At 43.2% G+C, this 11,111-nt stretch overlaps 1 protein-coding gene across 1 annotated transcript in view; it reads left to right on the top strand.

The window, feature by feature from the left end:
* Window positions 1-7,627: 7,627 nt before the first annotated feature.
* The window catches only part of CLVS2 (clavesin 2), a 54,776-nt gene continuing 51,292 nt past the window's right edge, over window positions 7,628-11,111 (top strand). The window contains exon 1 of the mRNA XM_039528412.1: window positions 7,628-8,044. Within this exon, the coding sequence (XP_039384346.1) occupies window positions 7,656-8,044 (389 nt within the window). The 5' untranslated portion in view covers window positions 7,628-7,655. The remainder of the gene's footprint in view (window positions 8,045-11,111) is intronic.

Here is an 11,111-nt window from a genome sequence, read left to right as displayed (position 1 = left end):
CTTCCACACCCACATCCAGTGCAAGGGACTTGTTGAGGATGGAATGGGGCAAGAGCAGAATGCATTGAGCTCCAGTGATCCCTGGCTGGCAGATTTTCCCTGGATTCAGTCACGTCCAGATGTCACATCGTCTTATTGTTTCTTTACTACAAATAGAGGTGAAGCTCAAGGTATTGACTCACCTAAGAGTCCATTCTCTTCAAGTCACTGCTTTAAACATTTCTATAGCACCAAAGGTATATGTCAGAATGTTTTTTTTGTTTTTTAACAGAAGTTGCTCCCAGCTATGTACTGTATTAATGTAACAGAATTGTATAACATGGAATTGCCAATATCCTTTTGCCTTGCAGCAAAATAATATTTGAACTTGCTTGATAAGGACTCTAGCAAATCCTTGAGCTATTCCTTTCACAGTCAATACCCATGTTAGTAAGACAATTTGTGGTGCTGGGTCAGACATCTGCATAATGCTTCAATTAAGCCCAGCTTCTGATTCTGAAGAAGGATTTTTTTTTATATGTCAGATTAATTGTTCCTACCTAGAATTCGCCTCTGGAAGATTTTCTGTTTCTGTTGTGGCTAGCATAGTGGAATATTTATTTTACTTGTGAAGTTTGGGTCTGGTGCCACCCCTTGTGTCCTGTAAGACTATGGGAATGTGCTGAGCACTTTTGAAAATCTGGCCACTTAAGGTCAATTTTTCCAAAAGCATCTGAGTGACTTCAGAACCTGATTCCCATTTTCAAAAGTGTTTTGAGTATTTCAGAGCCTAACTCTCATTGACTTTCACGAAACTTGGACTCCGACATTCCTAAATTGTTTTTGAAAATGGGGTTTAGATTCCAAAGACACTTAGGCACTTTTGAAAATGTTACCGTTCATCCCTGATCAAAGCACATGGGCATGTGGTTAACTGTAAGCACATGCTCAAGTGCTTAGCTGAATAAGTATACATTTAAGCATGTGTGTGAAATGGGTGGTTATCTGAATGTGGTGAAAATTAAATACGTATATATTGACATGCTCAATAATAACAGGATGCAAGCAAACATCACAAATAATGGCTAAGCTGTAGAGCCAGTAGATGAATTTAATTATCTGGGATTATACATATCCAACCAAGACTAGGGATGTCTCGCTGAGCCATGGCCTCCCTTATGGAAGTATGGAAAAACTGTGGCATCTTTAAATCTACAAAGGTTTGACATATCAAAAGCATTATTTTTTCCATAGTGACTTATAGATGTGAATTCTGGGAAACTAATGCTTCTGACAAGAGGAAAATAGAAGACTTTGAGATATGGTGCTGTCAAAAACCCTTGCTTATGTCTTGGATGGAAAAGAAGCAAACGTTAGAAATATTATTGGAGAGAAGCAAACTCTGCTCTCGGAAATGAACAGGCGCAAACTTATATACTTTGGTCACATCAGATGGAAGTAACTTTGAGAAAGTTATCATGGAAGGAATGGTGGTGATTCACCATAGTAGGGAAATACCAGCAATGAGATGGATAGACAGTGTACGGCAGATCACTAGGAGATGAGCTGCTGAGTGTGTGGAGGCTTCTGAAAATTCTTCTATGATGTCACCAGTGTTCAGACATGAACAAATGGATTTTAGTTACTTACTTGCTAGAAATTAAGCATACACTTACCTGCATTGCTGAATCAGGGCTTTATTGGTGCCTAATTGGTAGATGAGCTCTTTTGAAAATCTGGCCTTATGTGTGTAGCTGCACTATGGTAAAATCAGGAGCAGAAATGCTGCTGCTGCTGCTAAAAACAGCAGTAAGAAAGGCCTAGAAAGCCTTGATCCCTTTCCACAGAGGGAAAAGACATCAAGGAACCCCTGGTGTAATTACTTCCTTTTAAGCCCATCCATTATTTCTTTTATCTAGTTACACATTCTTACATTCTTGTTACAACTCTTACATTCCTCTGTATATTAATTTTATTAAACAATTTCATTCTAAATGAGAATTAGCATCTCTGAAGACATCTTCAGTAAGAACCTCTGCTTAATTGACTTTTTTTTTGTTTCAAATCTGGCAACTGATTTGTAGTACTTGTAGAACTGTTGTGATCCTGATTTTTAATTGTATGAAGTTTGGGCTAAAGTGACTATAAAAGCATCAAGGAAAAATAATAGTTTAGAAGTGCAACAGGAAATAGGCTTAGATTTACATAATGGATTTATTCATCCGTACCATTTTACAGAGGGAAAAGTAGGGATGCATAATAAATAAATTACATCATGCCATCAATATGTTACATTTAACTACACTGCTGGCTCTGTTTTTCTTATTGTTTAAGTTGGGTGACATGTTTGAAAACACATGTTTCTTCATTACACTATTTTAAATGGCTTGGTAAATCTGCTTTCAGATGACAGTAAAATCCCTTATTGCTTCTAGCAACTCATTTATTTTAGAACAAACCTTTCACAATTTTATATACAAGAACTGAAAATAATACAAAAGCATTATCACCGTAAGCCCCTGCTGTGGCCCATCTGGCTCAAGGAGAACATGGCCAAGGCTGTATTTCTTAAGCATCCTCTGGTTTCAGGCTGCCCATCTATGTGCATCTTTCTTAATGGCCCTGTTCTGGATTCATTCCGTCCAGGAAGGGCCATCTGTTTCAGTTATTTTGAGGACATTTTGGTCTTTGTCTGAACAATTTATAGATTTTTATTAAAATGCTCATAACAGGAAGCTTGTGAATTGTACTTTACTGTGGTATAGAGTGGTTGAAAAATTTTGAATGGCAACTCTTTAAATAGAAAAAGGGACTTTGCTGAAAAAGAAATGTTCACGGAGCATTTTTTGTTCTGTGAATTTTTTTTGGAGAATAATCAAAACCTTTTTTGTTTCTCAGTTTTTGTTTTTTCTGTCCCCCACTTACTGCTTTTCCCTTCCCCCTGCCTCTTTTTCAGTGATAAAATAGGAAAAGAGATAAAGGGGGTGTGAACCAAGAGAGGAAAAAGTGAGGAAATAAACTGAAAAGCTCCAAATTATTGACAATTCTTAAGGAAAAAAAATTGCAAAAACATTTCTAAATCAGTCTTTTTTTAATTGAAATTGTTTCAAAATGTTCAAGCAATTTTTTTCTGTTTTTCAATCAGCTCTACTCTCATATCTAGATACAGGAAAGGTGAAAACCAGGATAGTATGGAACACTGATGTATGAGTGTTTGCCATTGCAAAAAATAAATATTTTACAAAATGTGGTGATTTTTTATTGTAGGTCACAACTAGTGTGCATAATGGGCTTCCAGGTGCTGAGTACCTTCATCTCATGTTGACTTGGATGGGAGCTTGGGGCACTCATCACATGCCTGTACTCCTGTGTTGGTTTACTGAGAAAGGTGTTCTCATTGCTGTTCACTGTATATACTTCTATGTTTACCTGTTTCTTTACACAGTAATGAGTATGTTCTGAGTATTTGAGTGCTATTTGTTCATTGGTCAGAGGATTTGGTGTACTGATCAGGGGAAATTGTTTGATTAAATTTAGAATTTTGGGCGGTTTTTTGGGGGTAATTTAGATCACATTTTTCACTAGCTCAGTTGTGCTAGGAATTCTGGCCCAGATCCACACACAGCAATTAAGGCTCCTAATTTCCTTTGATTTCAATGGAAGTTTGCCGCTTAAATTCCTTTCGAAGGTCTGGGCTTCTCTCCTTACCCTTACCATCTTTTCCATTGCTTTTCCCCTTTGCCTTTGCACCTCTTTAAGTTTTGGGTTTTTAACCGGATAATTGTACAAAGAAAACAGTGTAATATTGGATTGGGTAGAAGAACTATGTATGAGTTGTAGTGTTTCATGCACAATGATTTTTAAAGCTTAATAAACTTTATTTGCATACTAAGACCCAGTCATACACTCCTTTCTCAAGCAAAGCTCACATTAACTTCGGGGGGAGGGGGCAGCTAGATTCACAAAGGGATTTAGGCACCCAAGTCCAAAATGTAGCTACTCAAAACCATGGCATAGCTGCTACTTAACCATGAAGATGCCTGAAGTCCCTAAACATCTGCAGCTGGGCATGCACATAGACACCTCAGTCCTGATGCCTGGACAACTAGCTCACTCCTAAACCCTGGTAGGATTCTCAAACGAGGCATTCCTTATCTATCTCAACTGTGGGGCCCAATAAAGAAGGTGTATTTAGAAGCTAACATATCAAACCTTGCACAAAATGGCATAGGAAGAGGACTTACTGGGGCCTCCTTATAAGTTGTACCTTAGTGGGTAGTATAGTCACCCAGCATGTGGAAGAACAAGCTTCAATTCTTATCTCTGCCAGATATGGAGTCTGGATTTGAACCCATAGTTCCTCCTTTTAGCTGAGTGTACAAACTACTGGACTATGTCCTCTCAATCTCTCCTTTTGAAACTGTTCCACTTTGTGTAAGTAATCATTGGAACAGGGGACTTGAATTTGGGTCTCCTACAGCCTAGGGGAGTGCTCTAACCACTAGGCTAAAGGTTAGAAGGGTGCATCTACTTCTTTGTTTGTTTGTTTGTTTGTTTGTGTGTTTTTGTTTTGTTGCAAAAAAGGACTTCAGCAACTAACTCCAGGAAAGAGTCCATGGCTGTGTATTTCAAGCAGAGGGAGGAGCCTTCTTCCAACCCCGATTTATGCACCTAACTTCCTTTGAGGGACAAGCTTTTGGCCATACCCTTCTCCTTAGCATTTTCTATTGGCTAATTTAGTCAAATCCCATCTCATCCTGCTGGCTTTTGTGGACCCCATTCTTAGGCACCTAACCTCCCTGTGCATTGTGTAGAGAGCCCCAGCACCCAACTCAGGGCTGGGGATTGAGTTAGGGGGAAGGGTGCCTAAAGTGAAGTGTTGCAATGCTGAAGAGCTAGATCTGGGAGTTCAGCCTGAGGAAGAAATGCAAGATCAGGGTGAAAGACACCAGGGAAAGACACTAATCTTCACTAAGGACTAAATGCAATTTTAAGAAGCCGAGTATTCCTTTGTAATATAATGAATTCAAAGAGGAATGGCCTGGAGTGCAAGGAAAATTGGACTTTTACTTATTTTATTTAAATGGAGGCTCTTTGCCCTTAACATTTCTGTTTTCAGGAAACTCAACCAAAAAGGGGTGTAACTGGAGTATAAAACCAAAAGACACAGCCAGATAAAGAAGAAAAACAAAATTCTGGCACTGCAACCAGGACTTGATTCTAAAAAGATATATGCATGTGTTTAATTTTATAAATGTTAGTAATCTGAATGGATTCAAAGAGATTTGCATTTTCAGGACTGAGGCCTAACATGGGATTGTTGTTTTTTGTGTGTATTCCTATACCAAAAAAAAAAAAAAAAAAAAAAAAAAAAAGGCAGCGTTTCAGTTATCAGAGTGCAAATCATCATCTAAAAATATCTTAGCAGAAAACTATGTTTAAATTCATCAAAACCAGACAATTTGAATTTTACTAAACTTTCCAGATACATCAAAAATCACTTTTAGGCTGAGAACAAGCTAGAATCATTCTCCACAAAGGGTCAATTGTTTCCCAAGCTGTTGTGTGTGTCTGAATTAAAGGATTTACAATTATAGGGTCACAGGGGCTGTTGTAATTTACCATAGCTGAACCCCCTTTTCCCATCCCATACACACTGCCAAAGATGTTCTCCTGGATTTCTCTTCTGAACTTTCCTGCAACAATGGCGTTTTTAATAATCCAAAGCCACCGAGGTGAGTGTTTTGTTTTTTTGTTAGTATCTCAAATGCATTTAGAAGAGGGATGGTTCCTGTAGGAACTAGACACTAATGAGTGTCAATATGAATCGAAATCAACAATAGCTGCTAATTCCACTGCAGTTTGGCTCTTTGCACACAAAAGGGTGGGAAGGAATAGATGGGTTGGGGGAAAGGGAGGGCAGGGGGCGTTTCTCAGCCGCCGGAATATAAATATTCAATTGCAAGAGGCCTGCTGGTGGTCCAAGGAGGGGTGGGGAAGCAGGTGCAGGGTGGAACTGGGGGGGGAAGGGCTGGAGCGATCTAGGGGCTGCTCTGTGGGTTTTTGTCTTTATCCTGCGGACAGAAAGCCGGGGGAAGGGCTGTGCTGGGTAACAACAACGTGAGTGAGAGAGGGGCTGATCTGAGCCGGAGTCACCGGCGGCAGCCGCCTAGGGAGCCGTGATTGACGCAAACCTGCCAGCAGCCGCGCACTGAACACAAGGCAGAGCCACAGCCGCCGCACAAGAAGCCAGCGGCTTGCTCCAGAACAGCACAAAGGCGGCGGCGGCGGCGGCGCGGAGCCAGCGCTCTCTGCAAGGAGAGCAGCAGCAGCATCGCCCCGGCCAGACACCAGCAGGGCTGCAGACAGCACGCGCCTCGGGGAATATGAGCCCGCTGCTTCCCCTGGGCATGTCCTGGGCTCCGGGCTTGGCCACTCTGCCTCTTCTCCCAGCTGCCTAGCTCCGGGCTTGCCACCAAGAGGAGCTGCTGTTGCTGATGGATGCCGGGAGGTGCCGCATTGCCTAGGTTTTTGTTTGCCCTGCGAGCTGTCTTTCCAGCCCTTTCTTCTTGCTGCTAAGTACTGTGCGTTTTGCAAAGCGATTGAATTCAGCTGTCCGGGAGAAGGAGAAGGATGGGCTGGAGAGCAGTCCCTCCAAGGCGGAGTGCAGTGTGTGGGAAGACCTGGCTGAGATAAAAAAAAATAGAGGGGGTGGGGAAAATACAACAACCAGCGCCAGATCCTGCTGGTACCGTCTGAGATCACTGTGTATGTAGGTGGGGAGAAGGAAAAAACCCACCCCAAGTCACAGGCAGTTTTGTCTTCTGGAGGCCTTGTCTGTGCTCAAGAGGATCTTTAAATATATACCAGCAAAGGAACGACATGTAGCTTTTCCCTTTCCTTTCTTTTTCAGTCAAAGAAATATGCCTCTTAACTGTGGCAAACGTCTTAAATAAATGGTCCTTCTTTTGGAAAACAACCTCTACCGGGAACTCTCAGTTTGAGGAACCACATTTATTTTATTTATTTATTTATTATTCTTTCTCTAGTGACTGCAGCATCAGGGGTGAGATCACTGTTTGCATGGGGGAGGGATACAAGCCTCCTCCCAAACCCAAAGGTAGTTCCTTCGTCCTGCTTTTGGACTCGCTCTCGGTGATCATGTGGCTCTTAAAAAACCACTACAACGGCAGCTTTTTATTACCCCGATAAAATGCCTACTTAACCAAGGGGGCAAACTTGGGTCTTCTGGGGAAAGAACCCTCCCCCCTCCCTGGAAACTCTGCTGGGGATCCACTTTATTCATTATTATTACTAGCTGTTGCTGGGCTTCTTTCCATAGTGACTTGCAGCAATAGGGTGTTCGTTTGTGGCGTGTTGTTGTTATACTGGCTTTTCTCTCTACAGTGACTGCAGCATCAGGCTATTGGGGTTCTGGGGGAAAGGTTATTTGTGGGGTAGAAGAGGGGTATTGTAAGGGACAGGAGCAGCAGGGTGCTGGGGATAGGGGATATATTCTACAAGGAAGAGGAGCAGCAGGTCGTGGGGAGATTTGGGGAGGGGGTACATGCTCTAAGGGTGAGGAACAACTGCATCAGGCTTTTGGGGTTGTGTGTGGGGTGCATCCTATAAGGGAGAGGAGCACAGTTAGCAGTGACAGAGGAGGGAGCAGCATTATGACTCATTTGCAGGCAGGTCTGTCCCCGGAGACGCTGGAGAAAGCCCGGCTGGAGCTGAATGAGAACCCGGATACCCTGCACCAGGACATCCAGGAGGTGCGGGACATGGTGATCACTCGGCCGGACATTGGCTTCCTCCGCACAGATGATGCCTTCATTCTGCGTTTCTTGAGAGCCAGGAAATTTCAGCACTTCGAGGCATTCCGTCTGCTGGCCCAGTACTTTGAGTACCGGCAGCAGAACCTGGACATGTTCAAGAGCTTCAAGGCCACTGACCCCGGCATCAAGCAGGCGCTGAAGGACGGCTTCCCTGGCGGGCTGGCTAACCTTGACCACTACGGAAGGAAGATCTTGGTCCTGTTCGCTGCCAACTGGGACCAGAGCAGGTAAATACTGAGTCCAGACTGTAATACATGCCCCTTCCCATCTCGCTGAGACCCACCCACTCACTCATTAACCCACCCACCCCCATTGGACTGCATGTCTTATGGTCCTAAATGCTCATGCTTCAGAGTTTGTCGGCCACCTGTCAGGGTCAGGAAGGGACTCTTCCTCCCAGTGTATTCTGGGTTTTTTTGGGGTGGGGGTGGGGGTGGTGGTATCGCCTTCCTCTGAAGCATCAGGAGTGGCCACAGCTAGAGATGAGACTTTGGACAGTGTGGAACAGGGCTGTGAGGTGGCCCATGTGCTCAGGGTCTAACTGATCACCGTATGTGGAATCTGGAAGGAATTTCCCCCCAGTCAGATTGGTAGTGACGTTGGCAGGCTTTCACCTTCTTCTGCAGTATGTGGGTGCAGATTATTTGCCAGGATCATCTGGGTGTATCTTTCTTAATCATTTCCCTGCCATTGCAGGGGCTTGGGCACTGGTGCACCTAAGTCCTTCCTGTGGCACAGAACTGTCTAGTCTCCTTTGGGCTGTAAAACTTTTGGTCTGATTTCAGTTGTTGAATTTAGTATGTAGATGCTGGGTGTTGTTGGTGGCCTGTGATATACAGAAGGCTGAGATGATCTGGTGGTCCCTTCTGGCCTTAAACTCTATGACTGAACCTTCCCCCCCGCCACTGATGAAATCCAGTAGGTTACAGGATGATGGGGAGGGCAATAGGACACACCCTGCTTTACACACAGCAGGACTGGACCGCCAATTTTATTCTGCCCTTCTTGGGAAAGCTCTGTCCGCTGCTCTGTATATTCAGGGTGGGGGGATAGAGACTCCCTTTTCCCTTATTGATGGATTGGGCAAAGGGCACACTCCTTGATTTACATTCCTCTGCCTCTTCCCTGAAGTTGAAATAATGATGCATTTAAAAGAGGCAAAACAGATAATTTGTCCAACTGACCTGACAAATATTTATTACATCTTGTCTCAGCAACTTTTGCTTAAGCACACAATACATCTCAAGCAATGAAAGAGGGCAGCTTGGTAGTGCTCATTTGCATATCAGTAATACCCACAATGCTCTTCCAACTCAGGGCTGATTCCCATCTCTGAAGAGGAACTGGAAAGTCTGGGTGCACATGAAGTTCAGGCTCTGAGTACTTTTCTTCAGCCAGAGAAGGCAAGATTAGTTACTGAGCCATCTAATTATGCATGTGTCAGATTGATGTTAAACACCTCTTCCCGTCACCTCTCCTACTCTGCATCACAGGTGACAGTCTCCTTGGTGAAATTATCAATGCGGCGGGAGGGGTCTTTATACACCTTTTTTTGCAGCAAGATTTCAAAACTGAATGAGGCTACAAGGGCCCTAAAGCTGATTGTCATCCGTTCTGGAGTGAAGATGGCTTAGTGAGCTCATACAAGTGCCGTGTATTATTATCAAGGCCGGGTATGTAAGCAACAGGCAACATGTTCTGTGGGAAAAACATTGATGTAAAAATGCATCACTAGGGATGCTGTACATAATTTCCTTCTGTTACTGGGGGGGGGGGTTTGGGGGCTCACCTATAGCCTTCAAATTACAGGCAGTTTAAACATTGTTTAACTTTCAATACAGATCTAATTATGGATCCATTAGGTGTGAACTAGTTACGACCCATTCCTGCAAACTGTACTCATGTGAGTAATCTCATTAAAATCACTAAGGTTACCCAAGAGAGGAAGTACTATTGATGTGTGCAAGGGTGGCAGGATTAGGCACTGCCATAAAAAAAAAATAATTACATCATTATAGCGCCTTACCCTGTAAAGACAAACTCAAGCCTTTTCTTAAATAAATAAGCTGGTAATGTCCTAAAAGAGAGATCAAAATGACAGGAATAACTGCAAGGATGTGACAAGTTAGACATCTTGTTAAAATTGTCCTTCTGCTATGATGAAATTCTCTCACAAATCCAGTCTGGCCTGTCTCAAGCATGATCAATTTTCTTCTTTGTAATTGCACTATGGTAAAATAAGTCTTATGGGGAAATATGCAGAGCACTAGGTCTTAGTCAAAGTACAAAAAATAGCACTTGTTAATCACTTGTTTTTAATGTTGCAAGAGTGGGGTTCATTCACCTGTATTAATAGTGAGATGTGTTCTTATTTGATTTAAATTACATGAGATCGGCTGGGAGAATATTAAAAAGGCAAAACATAATTACAATTTTATGGAAGTTTAACTGAACACATTATTATTTATATTACAGTTGTAATGTGACTGAGGTACCCCAAATACCTAGGTACCCCAACTGAGATGGGAATTCCACTGTCCTTGCCCCAAAGAGAGAGTTATTTGTCCACAGGGACAAGACAGACAAAGGGAGGAGAACAAAGGTACAGAAAGGGGAATTGACTTGCTGAAGGTCACACAAGTCAAGCAAGTCAGTGGCAGATCTGGGAATAAAACTTAGATCTCCTGACTCCGAGGTGAGTACCCCATCCAAGGGACCACACTGCCTCCCCACGAATGCAGCTGACCTGATATTCAGTTAATGCCTGATACTGAGGGGTGCTGTGCACCTGTCACTCACATAGGCGGCAGGTTTGTATAATTTTTGGTGGGGCCCAAAATGGTGGTGCCCCCCCGCTCCCGCCCTGTAAGCCGATATAAAATGAAGCTACAACGCGTCAGCACCACAAGATTACAAGGGTCAATTAAAAGTGGAAAGTCAGAAGCAGCACTTGCCTACTTCAATATACAGTATTATATTTTGTTGTACCTGTTGTGATGAAGTGGGAATGTTCTTAATATTTTCTCTGAATACTGTGTGGGTGCCTCAGTTTCCCCTGCAAGATGCCAACTGAAGGTGTTGGGGACAAAGAGATCAGGTGGCCTCCTTGTCCGGAAGAGACACAGAGGCCAGAGGAGGGAGTGTCAGTTTGGAGCTGGCTGGGGAAATGGGGAGAGACTCAGAACTTGGTTCTGGGCTCCCCACCCTGCAAGATGGACCTGACCGAGGGGTTCTGTTTTCTGTACCAACAAGCTCTGTTTAAACTGTGTTCTCATCATCTAATAAACCTTCTGT

This window comes from Mauremys reevesii, linkage group 3 (genome assembly GCF_016161935.1).
Source record: "Mauremys reevesii isolate NIE-2019 linkage group 3, ASM1616193v1, whole genome shotgun sequence".
NCBI lineage: Eukaryota > Metazoa > Chordata > Testudines > Geoemydidae > Mauremys > Mauremys reevesii.
The sequence above is the reverse complement of the archived record's forward strand: the minus strand, read 5'-3'. Positions and strand labels throughout refer to the sequence as shown.